Source organism: Typopeltis vanoorti, chromosome 3 (genome assembly GCF_054136105.1).
Source record: "Typopeltis vanoorti isolate ZY-2024b chromosome 3, IOZ_Tvanoo_1.0, whole genome shotgun sequence".
Classification (NCBI taxonomy): domain Eukaryota; kingdom Metazoa; phylum Arthropoda; class Arachnida; order Uropygi; family Thelyphonidae; genus Typopeltis; species Typopeltis vanoorti.
In genome coordinates this window covers 145,487,930-145,501,931 of record NC_143551.1, presented here as the reverse complement: position 1 = coordinate 145,501,931, position 14,002 = coordinate 145,487,930, and the positions used below count along the sequence as shown (strand labels likewise).

Below are 14,002 nucleotides of genomic sequence, written 5' to 3'. Positions count from 1 at the left end.
CCTAGGCAACACACTGACCACCCTTCCTGTCACACTATTCTCTTTTATCTTTCCAAGCAGTCTCTTGACATTCATTTTGACATGCTCTTTGTTCTCTCTCAAATCATTTGTACCAATTAATACAATTAACTCTTTTGCTCGCTCCCGCCTCATATCCAATGCCTCAATCACTCTACTTATTTTACCGCCTGGAAAACATACCTTGTGCATTTTATCCTCTAGCACACCTTTAATAATGGAGTCGCCATACAACGCCACTCGCTCATCTTTCGTTAACTCTTTCATGCCATCATGATTTATTTTAATAGTTTTGACCTGAATTCTCTTAATTTCATTCCGCATCCATTTCATTTCTTGCCTCATCCAATCTAATTCACTTTCCGAACCTCGCGACACATTCTCTCTATCATTAAATCTTTCTAACTTTCTAACTCTCGACCCCCTCTTCTCACATTCCCTCTCATTCATCCTTCTTTGTTTCCGTACTTTCGGACTAACATGCGTCCAACTTTCGCTATCATTCTTCTCACTTTTACTGTCATTCATCTTTCTTTGTTTCAGTACTTTCGGTCCAACATGCGTCGAACTTTCGCCATCATTTATTCTTTCGATTTTTTTTACTTGCAATTTCTGCATTACGCAAGTTCTACTTTCATTCGTTCTCTCAATTTCGTTTCTTTTCACCTCACTTTCGTCCCTTTTAACATCCGTTACGGTTGTCAAATCGCTCTTTTTCTTTTTTCCTGATTTTTTAACATTTTTTCGCTTCTCTTGCTCACCATCCATTTCTTTCAAACGTGCAATCGCGACACAATCAGTACTAGCACTTTCTGTCATCAATTTCATATTCGCATTCATTAGTTCTTCGTTCAGGTCACACTTCGCACACACCCTTCTTCCATCCGCACTAAACATCCACAAATCATTTATGTAATCGAAGGAATACATATAACAGACCTCACACTTAACGAAACGACTGAAATCTACATTCAAATCATGGAATGACAATGCCGCCGCCATTTTTTTTTTTTTTTTTTCTCTCTGCCGGTTACTAGGTCTAATAATAACGATTTCGTAATTTAGTTTAGACAAGGAAAAAAAACCCACACTAATAATACCGGTAGCGTACAACGTTTACAGCCACTCTTACTCAAACAATTACGCATATATACTTAATTATTCCTAGTAAAAACTTATCTGAATCAGGAGCTCTTCAAAACACGTCCGCAGTACTTGGCCCACTAGCGCCCCCCTTCAACCCTTATACCACAAGGAGGCCTGGTGGTGCAGCTTAACAAATAAATTTCTAGTGCTCTCAGGTATAAGAATATAGAGTCATGGAAGGTAGAGTAAGAGATAGAACCAAGAATAAGAAATTAATAATACAGCATAAATAAATAGTCATGGTTTACAACAGCATAGCAATTCCAACCATTTATAGTGGTGCAGTAATAGCAACTATTAACAATGGCACAGTGTCGACAGGATTAAATTCATAATAATAGTAAAGATTATAATTTATTTGGATTGAAACAGTTTTGCAGAAAGATCAGGCAACAAAGGTACAATAAGAAAGTGTATATATATTCTGTAAGAAACTTCTTTTAATCATGAATGTGGATAGCGTAAATTCGGGAGCCACTAGTACTAACACAATGGCTGATAGAGTTTTTAAGACAATTAATCCTCACCTCATCATCCCACAATTGTCTGGAGAGGACCACGATGACCGTGTTGTCCTTCTTCAAGTTTGCTGAAGAATTAAGAAACATTGGCAATTGGTCAGACTTCCAACTTCTGATCATACTGCGGAATAAATTGGTTGGAAGGGCCAAGAATTTTTTGTATTCCTCTCCTATATTGCGAGACACTTTGGAATACAATAAATTCAAGGATACCCTGATATCCCAAGTTTTAAAAATTAGAAGTGCAGGTCCAAACATATGGAGATTACAGAAATGCACTCAGGAAAGAAAGGAATCTATAACCAATTTTTACAACAGACTGTTAACCTTAGCAAATAGCCTGAGCGTATCAAATGGTGACAGAAGCCATCTCGACTGGGCGGTTTTTCACCAATTCAGATTAGGGATAAGGGAAGAATTCCGGGAAACAGCATATAAAAAGAAAATTAGTAATTTAGACGAGTGCTACCTAGCAGTGAAAGAAAAAGAGGAAAGGCTAGGTGACTTTCATCCTGCATCTAGTGCCAGCCAGACACACACTATTACAAAAGAATCTGATTCAAAGAAAGATGCAAAATGAGAAAAGAATCCAGAGAATTCAAAGGAGAGGGTGAAAGAACAACAGATAGAGAGAACGGAAGACAAGAGTAAAGCAATTGCAGTAAACAAGGTTTGAAAAAGACAGAGTGACCACCTCAAGTGTTGCAGACTCTTTCAACATGGAAGAGATACACTCTGTAATCAGGCGAAAAGTAGAGAGGTTATACCAACCTATGATGAATAAAATTGACTCTGTTTTCAAGCAACTACAAGAAACCAGAGCAAAACCATCCACAGAGACCTCGAGTCATGAATGAGTAAGTAACGAAGGGGGCAAGCACCCCAATGCTATAACTGCAACAAGTATGGGCATAATAAAAGAAATTTTTATAGAAGTAAGCATTTTGCATCAAATATGCTGGTTACTCGGCACCATCCCACAAGCAGATCAAGAAGATTAAGTAGGGAATTTAAGGAACAACACACTAAACCCATGACTGTCATTCAAGGAAGAATAAGGGGAATACAGTGTGATGTTTTATTAGATACTGGATCCCAAGTTTCGGTAATAACTGGATCGCTATTCAAAAGATTAAGGTCCAGAGTATCTGTGTTACAAGGCTCAGGAGACCTGTTAAGCTAAGTGGAATTGCAAATCCCACTATTTATGAGCCAAGAAAATTAAAGGTAAACATGTGGTTGCCTGGCTTCAGTTTAGATGTCGTACCTGAGCTACTCATTCTCCTAGAGACCTCTCGACGTGGGACTCAAATAATACTGGGAACCGACTTCTTAAAAGGTCATGGGTTCACATGTAATTTCAGCACCCAGGAAGTCTCCTTTATGTTTTTAAATCCTGACATATTTGCTTAGCTCAGTTGCAGAAGTCAGGATTTAAAAACATAACCAAACTACTAGAATTTTGTTTCATTATTGGAACTATGTGGCATTTATCTCTTCAGTGGCTATTAATGTCAACTCTTTTGCCAACTTTGCTGTAATTATGTCAAAACAATTGGCTTCTCATGTAATAATGAATCAATCATTTTATTCTGTTCAAAATTCATGAACAGCACATTTATTATGCTTCTGTTTGAATATTGGGAAGATCATATGTGCAAAGTAATGTTTTTCCATAGCCATATAAAATATTTATGTATTATTTTAATCCTGTGCTCTTCCTAAAGAGTTTGCAACTGAAGTCCATGGAGGCAGAGTCTCCTGACCTTGTTATAAATGAGCTATGACATGCATATTGTTGATAGCATAATAAATTTAAATCAAACAGTATCAGGTATGCTGATATAGTTTTTGATGATACTTACCTGAAAATCATTTTTCTTTTCTTTTTTAATAAGTCATAATAAACTGATATATCCTTGAGGTGGTGGTTGTGAGGGGGAAGACTGATAATCCAGTACAAGATTTTATTAGAAGTATAGCATCAATAACTTTCTTCCAAATTGACTGTTCCTTGGCCAGCTCAGTTAATCTCATAATCTAATAACACTTAAAATATTTGAACTTGTCTGCTTCTTAAACTCATGTTCATCAAAGACACTTGCAGATAAAACAAAAACTGCATTACAACAACTCATTATTAGATGTTTAATAGGGATGTGCATGATACAGTACAAGATTTTAAACAACAACTTCTCACATGTAAAAGAAAACTAGAATTTATTAAATACTCTTATATATTTTATTCAATATGTCATGAGCATTATTCAGGGAGAAAGCAGAACAACTGACAACAACATTTAAATTATGAACACAAGCACAAGTCATAGTATGCACATGCTGTATAACTCATTCTTTAATTGCTCATAATTTAAATGTAGTTGTCAGTTGTTCTGCTTTCACAACTGACAACAACATTTAAATTATGAACACAAGCACAAGTCATAGTATGCACATGCTGTATAACTCATTCTTTAATTGCTCATAATTTAAATGTAGTTGTCAGTTGTTCTGCTTTCACCCTGAATAATGCTCATGATATATCGAGCAAAATATATATAGGAGTATTTAATAAATTCTAGTTTTCTTTCACATGTGTGAAACCATTATTTAAAATATTGTATTATCTTGACACAGTATAGTATTACATTAAAGCTGGAAGTGCACCCTCCAAAATATCATAATAAATAAAATACCATCTGCCTCAAGTTATTGTGAATTAAGTTTGTCATACCTCTGCATCACTGTACTCATTGGAGACATATATTGCTATCAGATTTTGTCATTTAATCTTCACAATTATTCACCTGTTAATGCCAAAATTGATGGCTTCTGAGACCATCAAGAAAAAAAAAGTCTTATATTGCATTATTTGATCTTTCAGAAAAGCTAAACTGTAAATTGCTGCTGTCAGTCATATATGAAATATATAACCACAGAAAATGGTAGGCCAATAGGAATACAGTTAAAACATGAGGCTGCAGTAATTATGGCATAGTTGTGGCTCTTAGAGGACAGTGGTATCTTTATGTAATATTGTATCAAAAAACTGAAACTTTCAGTTAATGGATGGGTCATGGTAGTCTCATTCCATGGCTACTTGATTTACAAGTAGCAATGAGATTTACGATTTACAGAACTCTGTGTTTTCTTTTAAGAGGATATGTAAAAACAAGCATCTCCAGTAAGGCAGGTGGAACATGGTTTCTTTGGGAGATCTGAGACCCAAGTAACATTTATAAGAGCTTCTTGACTGTTGGGCTAGTCAGGCTCATATGGGGGGGGGGATATTGGTTCCCTTCCTGTAAACTCAGTTTTTTCCCTTCTTAAAAAATTAACATGTAGTAGATGTTGAGATTGGGGGGGCGGGTAGATTGTTCTGTCCTTAAAATAATCAGGGTTTTAAAAAAAAAAGTGAATTATTTGGCTGTAGAAGGTCATGCAGCTTAATATTTAAATGAAGAAGCTAATGACTTTGCATCACTTGTCTTAGTATCCCATAATGCAAAGCATATATCCTCACCAACATGTACAATGCTATGTATTATGGGAAGGGTCACTACTCAGACCAGTTTAGACTTTTATTGAGGTCTCATCAATGGGAGCCAGACTCAGAAGTGACAGCAAGGTTGAAGTAATTCAGAAGTCATAATTCCATATACGAGTAACCAAAAGGTGTCACACCTTATTACTAAAATACTCTGGGTTACAGATAGATGTTGGTAGTTTTTCCACTTGTTTATACTTGGCATCTTTAATTTATAGTATAATTTTAATTTATTAGCTTCTGTATACAAGTTGCCCAGTCCTGAAATTACTTTAGACACAAACTTTGTTTGCTTACACTTGGATAAAGGATTAAACCATGAATATAATTTCTTGGCATCTTTCATTTATAATACAAAATTCAAACCAAGTGGAAAAACTTCCAACATATGCTGAGTAACTTAGTATATATGTTGAGTTCTGTTAGGTGTAGTTGATTTAATTTGTACCATATATAAAATTATATAATAAATTTTTCAAACATAAAATTTTGAATCATTTTAAATCCTGTTTAATTTAAAAATGATCAAAGAAAAAAGTTATTTATGAAAATCCATGTGCAAGTTGTTTTAGCATAGGGTTTTTGTCATGTTTTTAATGAAATATTGCTTTAGTGTATTCCTAAGGAACTGCAAGGAAAGTCGCTTTATTTTGGCCTGCCAACAATTCCGCTCTAGAGATTGCCAACTAGTGGATGTGTTTCTTTGTTGTGCTACTCAGCCAATAGTGGAAGCTTGCACAGAAATGAGATTTGGATGTTTCAGCTATCACTATGAACAACTTGAAGGTATGTTATTTTTCTCACTAATAATGAGTTGTTGTAATGCAATTTTAGTACATTAAACTAAGTTTGGTTAATTATAATTTCCTGTTATTGATACAGAGATGATTTTCATCATGAAGAGGAAATTTGTTATTACAAAATTATGAGGAAAACACTAGTTTTATATTATTAAAAGCCATTATTTTCAAATTTCAGATCAGTTTAAGAATGCAGGCCTCAGTGTATTTAATAACAATTGGTTCAGTATTCATGACTTCACTCCTGTGGAAGGAGAAAAGAACTGGTCCCTTCTACCCAAGGTTTGAATTTTGTCTGTTTTTAATACAAGAGATCTGTTGCGTTATATGATTAGTTTTTTTTTGGGGGGGGGGGTATCTCTAACTTTTTTTTGTGAGTGGGCAATAGTTTTTGGCTTTCAGATAGTCAGGAAATTAGAATAGAAATTAAAATCAGAACAAATTATTTATACATAAAATGCACCACTGAATCTGCCTTTTAAATTTATGCTGCAGTGGCAGAACTCTGCATTTTCTGTATATTAAAAATAAATATAATTATCTGTTTTGTTCTTTCTCTCTAGAGCAGTGTATCCTTAAGTGTGGTACATGTATTCCCCTAGGGGAATTACCTGTTATATATATATATATACATACAGGGTGCCTGAAAAAGAACTCCTGGGTTTTCAGTGAAATTTATTTTGACATTTTGAAGCAGAAATGTATTTAGCATATATTATCAAAGTAAAATGTCACAAAGTTTGATTACCTGTTAGCGTAACTCACCGTGTGTGCGCCATCATTTACAGCCTTACAGACATCAAAATGGAATTCCACCTTAGACCACACTTGGGTAAGTAGATCCATAGGAATTGCTTCTATGATTGCTGATATTCTGAATCAGAGCAGTGATCTCATCTTGATAAAGGGGTCAAATACTACTTTGATTTTATATTCCTTAAGTATTTTTGCTAGTATTATGGAAATAGAGCTAATATATGGGAGCATGATGATTCCTCTATTTTCTTTAATAAATTTAATTTAATCCTTTATCCAAGTGTAAGCAAACAAAGTTTGCGCCTGAAAATATCTTCAGGACTGAGGTAAGGTAGTGCAACACCAGGCAGCTCTGAGCTAAGGTGGACCAAGCTCTCATCACTCCTTGTTTCAGTATCTCCCATAATGCAAAACACATCTCCTTGTGGACATGTATACTACTATGCATTAAGGGAAGGGCTATTACCCAGACCAGTTTCAATCTTTATTGAGGTCTCGTCAGTGGGAGGCAGACCCAAACTAAATTTATTATAGTCTAACGAAGTGAAAAATAAACTTCCAATATCTTTCTCTAAATCCAGAATAATTCAATAATAAGGTAGTGCACCTGTTGGCAACTCCTATAGATAAATATGACCTCTCCTATTGCTTTTGCCTTAGTATCTCCACGTTTGGTTCTGCCTCCCACTGACGAGACCTCAATAAAGGTTGAAACCGGTCTGGGTAATGGCCCTTCCCCTTAATACATAGCAGTATACATGTCTGCAAGGAGATGTGTTTTGCATTATGGGAGATACTGAGACAAGGAGTGATGAGAGCTTGGTCCACCTTTGCTCAGAGTTGCCTGGTATTGCACTACCTTACCTCAGTCCTGAAGATATTTTCAGGTGCAAACTTTGTTTACTTACACTTGGATAAAGGATTAAACTAAATTTATTATAGTTTAACCAAGTGAAAAATAAACTTCCAACATCTTTCTCTAAATCCAGAGTAATTCAATAATAAGGTGGTACACCTGTTGGCAACTCCTAAGATAAATATGACCGCTCCTATTGCTTCTGCCTTCGTATCTCAATGTTTGGGTCTGCCTCCCACTGACGAGACCTCAATAAAAATTGAAATCAGTCTGGGTAATGGATATGGACAAGGAGTGATCCACCTTTGCTCGGAGTTGCCTGGTGTTGCACTACCTTACCTCAGTCCTGAAGATATTTTCAGGCGCAAACTTTGTTTGCTTACACTTGGATAAAGGATTAAACTAAATTTATTATAGTTTAACCAAGTGAAAAATAAACTTCCAACCTCTGTTTTCTTCTTTAGAAATTTCTCTGGTCTCGTGTCAGTGAGTAATCTGGAGATGATGTGATTATTATAGTCATTTTGAAGGGAAAGTGTTTCTTAAATGTTAAAGTTCTTTGGCTAGTTCATCCTTGTTAGTAATGAGTTGGCAGGCTGTTTTTCCTAGTGTGGAAATAATATCCAATTTTTGAAGTCTATAATGATGGGACAAGGCATGTAGATATGTCAGTGTATGTAGGCTTTCGAAGTACAGAGACTTTTAATTTATCCAATTCCTTAGTAAAAGATCCAGAAATGGGAATGAACCATTAGATTCTAATTCACAGGCGAATTTTTTTGTTAGGGCGTTGATGATTCAAGTAATAGTTTCAAACAATACATACGTGTGTGTGTATTTATATTGTCACAGACAAGTATAGATCTACTTTTTATAAAATAGATCTGTCTTCATTTTTCAATAATTAAAAAAGCTAAAGGACGTTTAAAAAAACGTGCCCCATGGCATATATCAAACCCAGGAGCGGCTCATGCATAGGCATTGTGAAACTGCAGCACCCCAATTTTTCTCGATATATAAATATATTTATTGATTTATTTATATTTGCTTATAATATTTAATTTTATCATCAACAATCCTATGCAATTCTCTTATTTTGTATAAAAAATAATAAAAATCCATCTTGTAGCACTTAGGAGGGTGAAGGACGCTAGCCACACTGTGTTTACCACAGTGTCATATTGCTATGTGTGCAAGCACATGCACGTCATAGTGAGATGCGTGTTATTAGCGTAATGCTGCACTGTCTGTCACACAGTTCCACTGTTGTTTATATGCAGTTTGCGCCAGTAGTAAAGTGTTTGTAGTGCTTATCATGTTTACTCCATCTCTTTAAATATTTGGACATTACAATTAAAGGATTTAATTGCAATGTCCAAAAATTGTAAATCCATGGATTTTAAATTGTAAATAATGGATTTTATTTTGAAGAAATTTTCAGTTATGCTGAACTGTATAATTTTATCGATAATAAACAATATTTTTTCATGAAACAAAAGAAGAATATATTTTAAGTAATTTTGAATTATACCAAACTCTATAATTTTATCGATATTAAACAATATTTTTTCATGTTTATTTTTTTAAAAAAATTTTTACCATAACTTTCATATTTTATCCAAACACGTATACACTGTAATAAACTTTCAATAAACTTTCAATGTAATTACAGTCTTCTTCTTCTACAGCTTCTCCCACTTAAGTGGGGTCACTGTTTGTTATGAGTCTCCTCCACACCTTCCTGTCTTGGGCTGTCACCACATCCAAGTTCTTCATCTTCAAGTCCTCTTCTACCAGCTCCCTCCATCTCTTCTTTGGCTGCCCATGCTTCTGCCTTCCTTGCACATCCATCTGCATGACCCTTCTTCCCACATATTCGTTCTCCCTCCTCATCACATGACCAAACCATCTCAACCTTGCCTCCTGTATTTTCACTCCTAAGTTCGTAACTTTCACTGTTCCCCTGACATAGTCATTTCTTAGATGATTCTTTCTGGTCACACCGCACATCCACCTAAGCATTCTCATCTCTGCTACTTCCATCCTGCTGATGTTATTTTTCCTCAGGGCCACAGTTTCTATAGCATATGTCATAGCTGGCCTCACTACTGTCCTATAAATTTTGCCTTTCAGATTGATCGGCACCCTCTTATCGCATAACACTCCAGCCATCTCCCTCCAGTTCCTCCAACCTGTTTGTATCCTGCATCCCACTTCCTTCTCAGCTCCTCCATCTTCTTCCACTGTTCAACCTAAGTATCTAAAGTCTCTCACCTTCCTGATGACATTTCCTTCCAGCTCCAGATCTGTCTTCTGGCTGCTGCCCACTGTGCAACACATATACTCTGTCTTACTTCTGCTCAGTCTCATACCTCTCTCTTCCAGTACTTTTTTCCATCTTTCCAGTTTAGTTCCCGCTTCTGCTCTTGAATCTGCACACAGCAAGATGTCATCTGCATACAACATTGTCCAAGGCACATCTTCTCTCAAATCCTCCGTCACCACCTCCATCACAATGTTAAACAGAAACGGACTTAATGCTGACTCTTGATGCAAGCCAACTGTTACTTGAAAACTTTCTGTCTGTCCCAAACAGGTCCGAACACTCGTCTTTACATTTCTGTACATTTCCCGCACCAACCTGACATATTTCTCCAGCACCTTCTTCTCCCTCAGACACCTCCAGACTTCTTGCCTTGGCACTCTATCGTATGCTTTCTCCAGATCAATAAATACCAGATGTAGCTCCCTTTGTTTCTCTCGATATTTTTCCATCATCTGTCGTAACCCAAAGATAGCATCTGTTGTTGATCTACCAGGCATGAAGCCAAATTGTTCCTTTGCAATCTCCACCTCCTCCCTCAATCTACCATCAAGAACCCTTTCTAGGATCTTCATTGTGTGGGACATCAACTTTATTCCTCTGTAATTTTTACAGTCTTGAGCATCCCCTTTACCCTTGTAGATGGGAACAAGAGTACTCTCCCTCCATTCCTCGGGTATATTTTCCTGTTGGCAAACTTTCATGAACAGGTCCCACAGCAGGTCAATTCCCTCTTCCCCCAGTGCCTTCCATGCCTCCACTGGAATTCTGTCGGGGCCCACCGCTTTTCCATTCCTCATCCTCTTCATGGCCTCCGTCACTTCCATTCTACTAATGTTCTGCACCATCCCCTCAGAAGGCTGCCCATCTCCTCTGTGAGTCCTTGCATTTTCCTCATTCAAAAGTCCCTCAAAGTATATTTTCCATCTGTTTCTTATGTCCACATCCCTCCATAATACTCTTCCTTCAGCATCTTTGATCTGCCTCACATGTAAGATGTCCTCAGCTGCTTTATTTCTACATTTCGCTAGTTGGTAAATTTTTCTCTGTCCTTCCTTTGTTTCTAATTGATCATACAGATCTTGATATGCCATGGCCTTCGCCTGTGCCACAACTCTCTTGGCTTCTTGTTTTCTCTCTTTGTACACCTCTCTGTCCTCTTCCACTCTTGACTCATCCCACTTCTGCTTTGCCTTCCTCTTAGCTGTCACTGCCATTTGTACATCATTATTCCACCACCAACCCTCCTTCTGCTCTCTAATCTTTCCAGATGTCTCACCAAGCACCTCGATTTCAATGTAATTACAGTGTGTATGTATATTTCGAAAGTTGCAGCACCCCTACGATTTCAAGCCACAAGCCTTCCACTGATCAAACCTCCATCAAGACTGTTGTCTGGCTGCAGTACGATTGCATTCCAACCACGTGGTTTGAACTATTTGCATTAACAGTTTCCATTGAGATAGTTCAAACCATATAGTTGGAACTCTGCTAATTTTCATTTGTCCCTTTTTTAATTATTGAAAATTTCATCATCAAATTCCTACATCATTACTAACGTCCTATCAACGATTTCCCTCCAGCCTGTTATCAGTCAACATTCTAATATTATCAGATCTTATATTTCTGTCTTTCGAGGTGCTTTTCACTGTATCAATCTACCTACATCTTGGTTTCCCTCTGGGTTCTTTTCCTGCCATCCTGGCAAAGAATGGTTTAGCTATCTTTCCTCTCCCATTCTGTTTAAGTGGCCATATAATATGAGATTAGCTCTGCTAATGCATTTCTGAATGCTAACAGTGTCAAGTTCTTTCCTGTTATCTCATTTTTAATATGATACTGCCATTGATGCCTCTGTTCAATCCTCTAATCTTTCTCAGGATTCATATCTGTGATCTACAGTCTTTGATCAAGGAGTCTATTATTTCTAATCCAACTCTCTGCTCCATAAGTTAAAATTGGTTTGAACACTGTCTTGTTTAGTGTTTGACTAATCTCTCTCTCTCTCTCTCTTATTCCATAGAAATTGATTCAGCTGACTTCACTTCTTACCATGAAAGTTTTGCTAATTCTGCTGTTTATTTCCAAATTTAATTTTCCATCTTCACCAAAAATGTATTGAATTTATTGATTTAATGATTTATTAAATTTATTTGAATTTATTGAAAATTTATATTTCATAATTTTTGTTTCTACTGTATGCTGGATTTGTATAACTAAAAATATAATTTTTAGTTATACAAATGTAATTTGTATAACTAAAAATGTAATTAATAATTCAAAAATTGTTTCACATGTTCGTAATTTATTATAACACATCATCATGCTTATCAAGGATTTAGGCCTATTATAACACAAATGCTAAAAACATAACCTTCTAATTCTTCACATTTGAATGAAATATTATAAAAAATTCCAAATTGCATTCGCTTTAGATGGGATATGCTAGTTACATGACTCTTTCCTTATGTTTTCTTTCCTGATTAGTCAAGCATTCCTTTCTTTCTATTCTTGGCTGAACTATAGGCTAGATGTCTCTGCATTCGTTCAAGCTCACACTTTCCTGTGAAGGAATCTGCATAAGCATGCTATCTTTCCCATTATGGCCTGTTCTTCATTCTTAACATCTTTCATACTACTGTTCTTTTGCTTTCACTTTGCTTTCTCTCTTTCTTTTTCTCTCTCTGTCCTGTTACTTTTACTATCTTTCCCCATCTTTCAGAAATTCATCACATATTTTCATGCATATTTCCTATTAGGTCTCTTGCTTCCACCTTTTGACCTGACCTGCACTTCTAATATTCACTTTCATAATTATCAGCATGCTCTTTCACTTTCAAACCAAAGCCAACTTTTGGTAAAGAGTACATCTCACAGATGTTGCACTACACAAAGTCCCTTAGGTAGAATTTCTTGCAAAACGATGCTTTGGGGAACTGTTGTTCTGCTTTGCATCTGTGCTTTGTGCCACACTATGTAACTTACTGTAAGAAATAACTTATGTTTAAGGACAAAATTAACAAATCTGATTAAAACCACTTGTAATCTGCTTCTAATTCAAAATCTAACTAATATCACTGGTTTTTTTAAAACAACTTAGTTTTCAGGAATACTCTAACCACATCAGGAGTTGCTTGTCACCTTCCTGATATTTATTTTCTCTATTCTTAGTCTTTCCATGTTTTCTGTTTAGCTACTTTTATTACATTTTTCTCTGTATGCCCCCCCCCAAAGAACATACCTGCTCACTTAAGTACTTACTAGAAGCTTTCAATATACTTTTCTTTTCTATGACTGCCTCTTTAACTTCCTTAGTCCATGATGAAGTTCTGATTTTTTGATCCATGGACTTAACACTACATGCCTCCCTGAGTGAATCACTGTTTTCCTGAGTTGTCTGATGCTTGGCCTCCAAGGTTGGATTCTTATTTGCAAATCTTTTCCTTTTTTATTTTTCTTGAATAACTATATATTTGAATCTATGTTTTGTTTTCTGAACTCTCTTGACTTTGATTCTTTTTAACACTTTGGCACATATTTTCTTTTCTATACGAAATTCTTTGTCATCCTGCTCAAAACTAAATGGAAATCACTTCCTGTTTTAAATACCATTGTATACATTTATTTCTGAATCGGCAATAACATAGTTAATAAGACTTTTTATTTTTTGTCTTCTCTCCCACTAAAGACATATTTAACTTAGAGATCTGAGACCTGGGTTAGAAATAAAAAGAAAAGAAAAAAAGTTTATCAAAGTGTGGGTGCTATGACATTGAATGAGTTCAAGGCAAAGTATGATAGATACTGTGTGAATATCGAATAGTTGTGATGGACATGATGTTTAGGATCTCCCTCGATGAGTCTAAGGACTCCTTGGAGTCACCCGTAATAATAATAATAAAGGCCAGACACCACAAATATGAGAGTTCTAAGAAAGGGCAGTGAATAGATGCCATCAGTGGCAGAATCATATTAAAAATGAAGACATTAGGAAGAGACTCAATATTGTTAGCATTCAGAAATGGGTGAGCAGCG

The 14,002-nt window shown here is 36.0% G+C and overlaps 1 protein-coding gene across 1 annotated transcript in view; it reads left to right on the top strand.

Annotated features, from left to right (window-relative positions):
- LOC150108635 (protein XRP2-like) overlaps positions 1–14,002 on the top strand; it is a 122,698-nt gene that overhangs the window by 47,645 nt on the left and 61,051 nt on the right. Inside the window, exons 4-5 of the mRNA XM_090416093.1 lie at positions 5,846–6,018; positions 6,211–6,314. Coding sequence (XP_090272219.1) covers positions 5,846–6,018; positions 6,211–6,314 — 277 coding nt within the window. The remainder of the gene's footprint in view (positions 1–5,845; positions 6,019–6,210; positions 6,315–14,002) is intronic.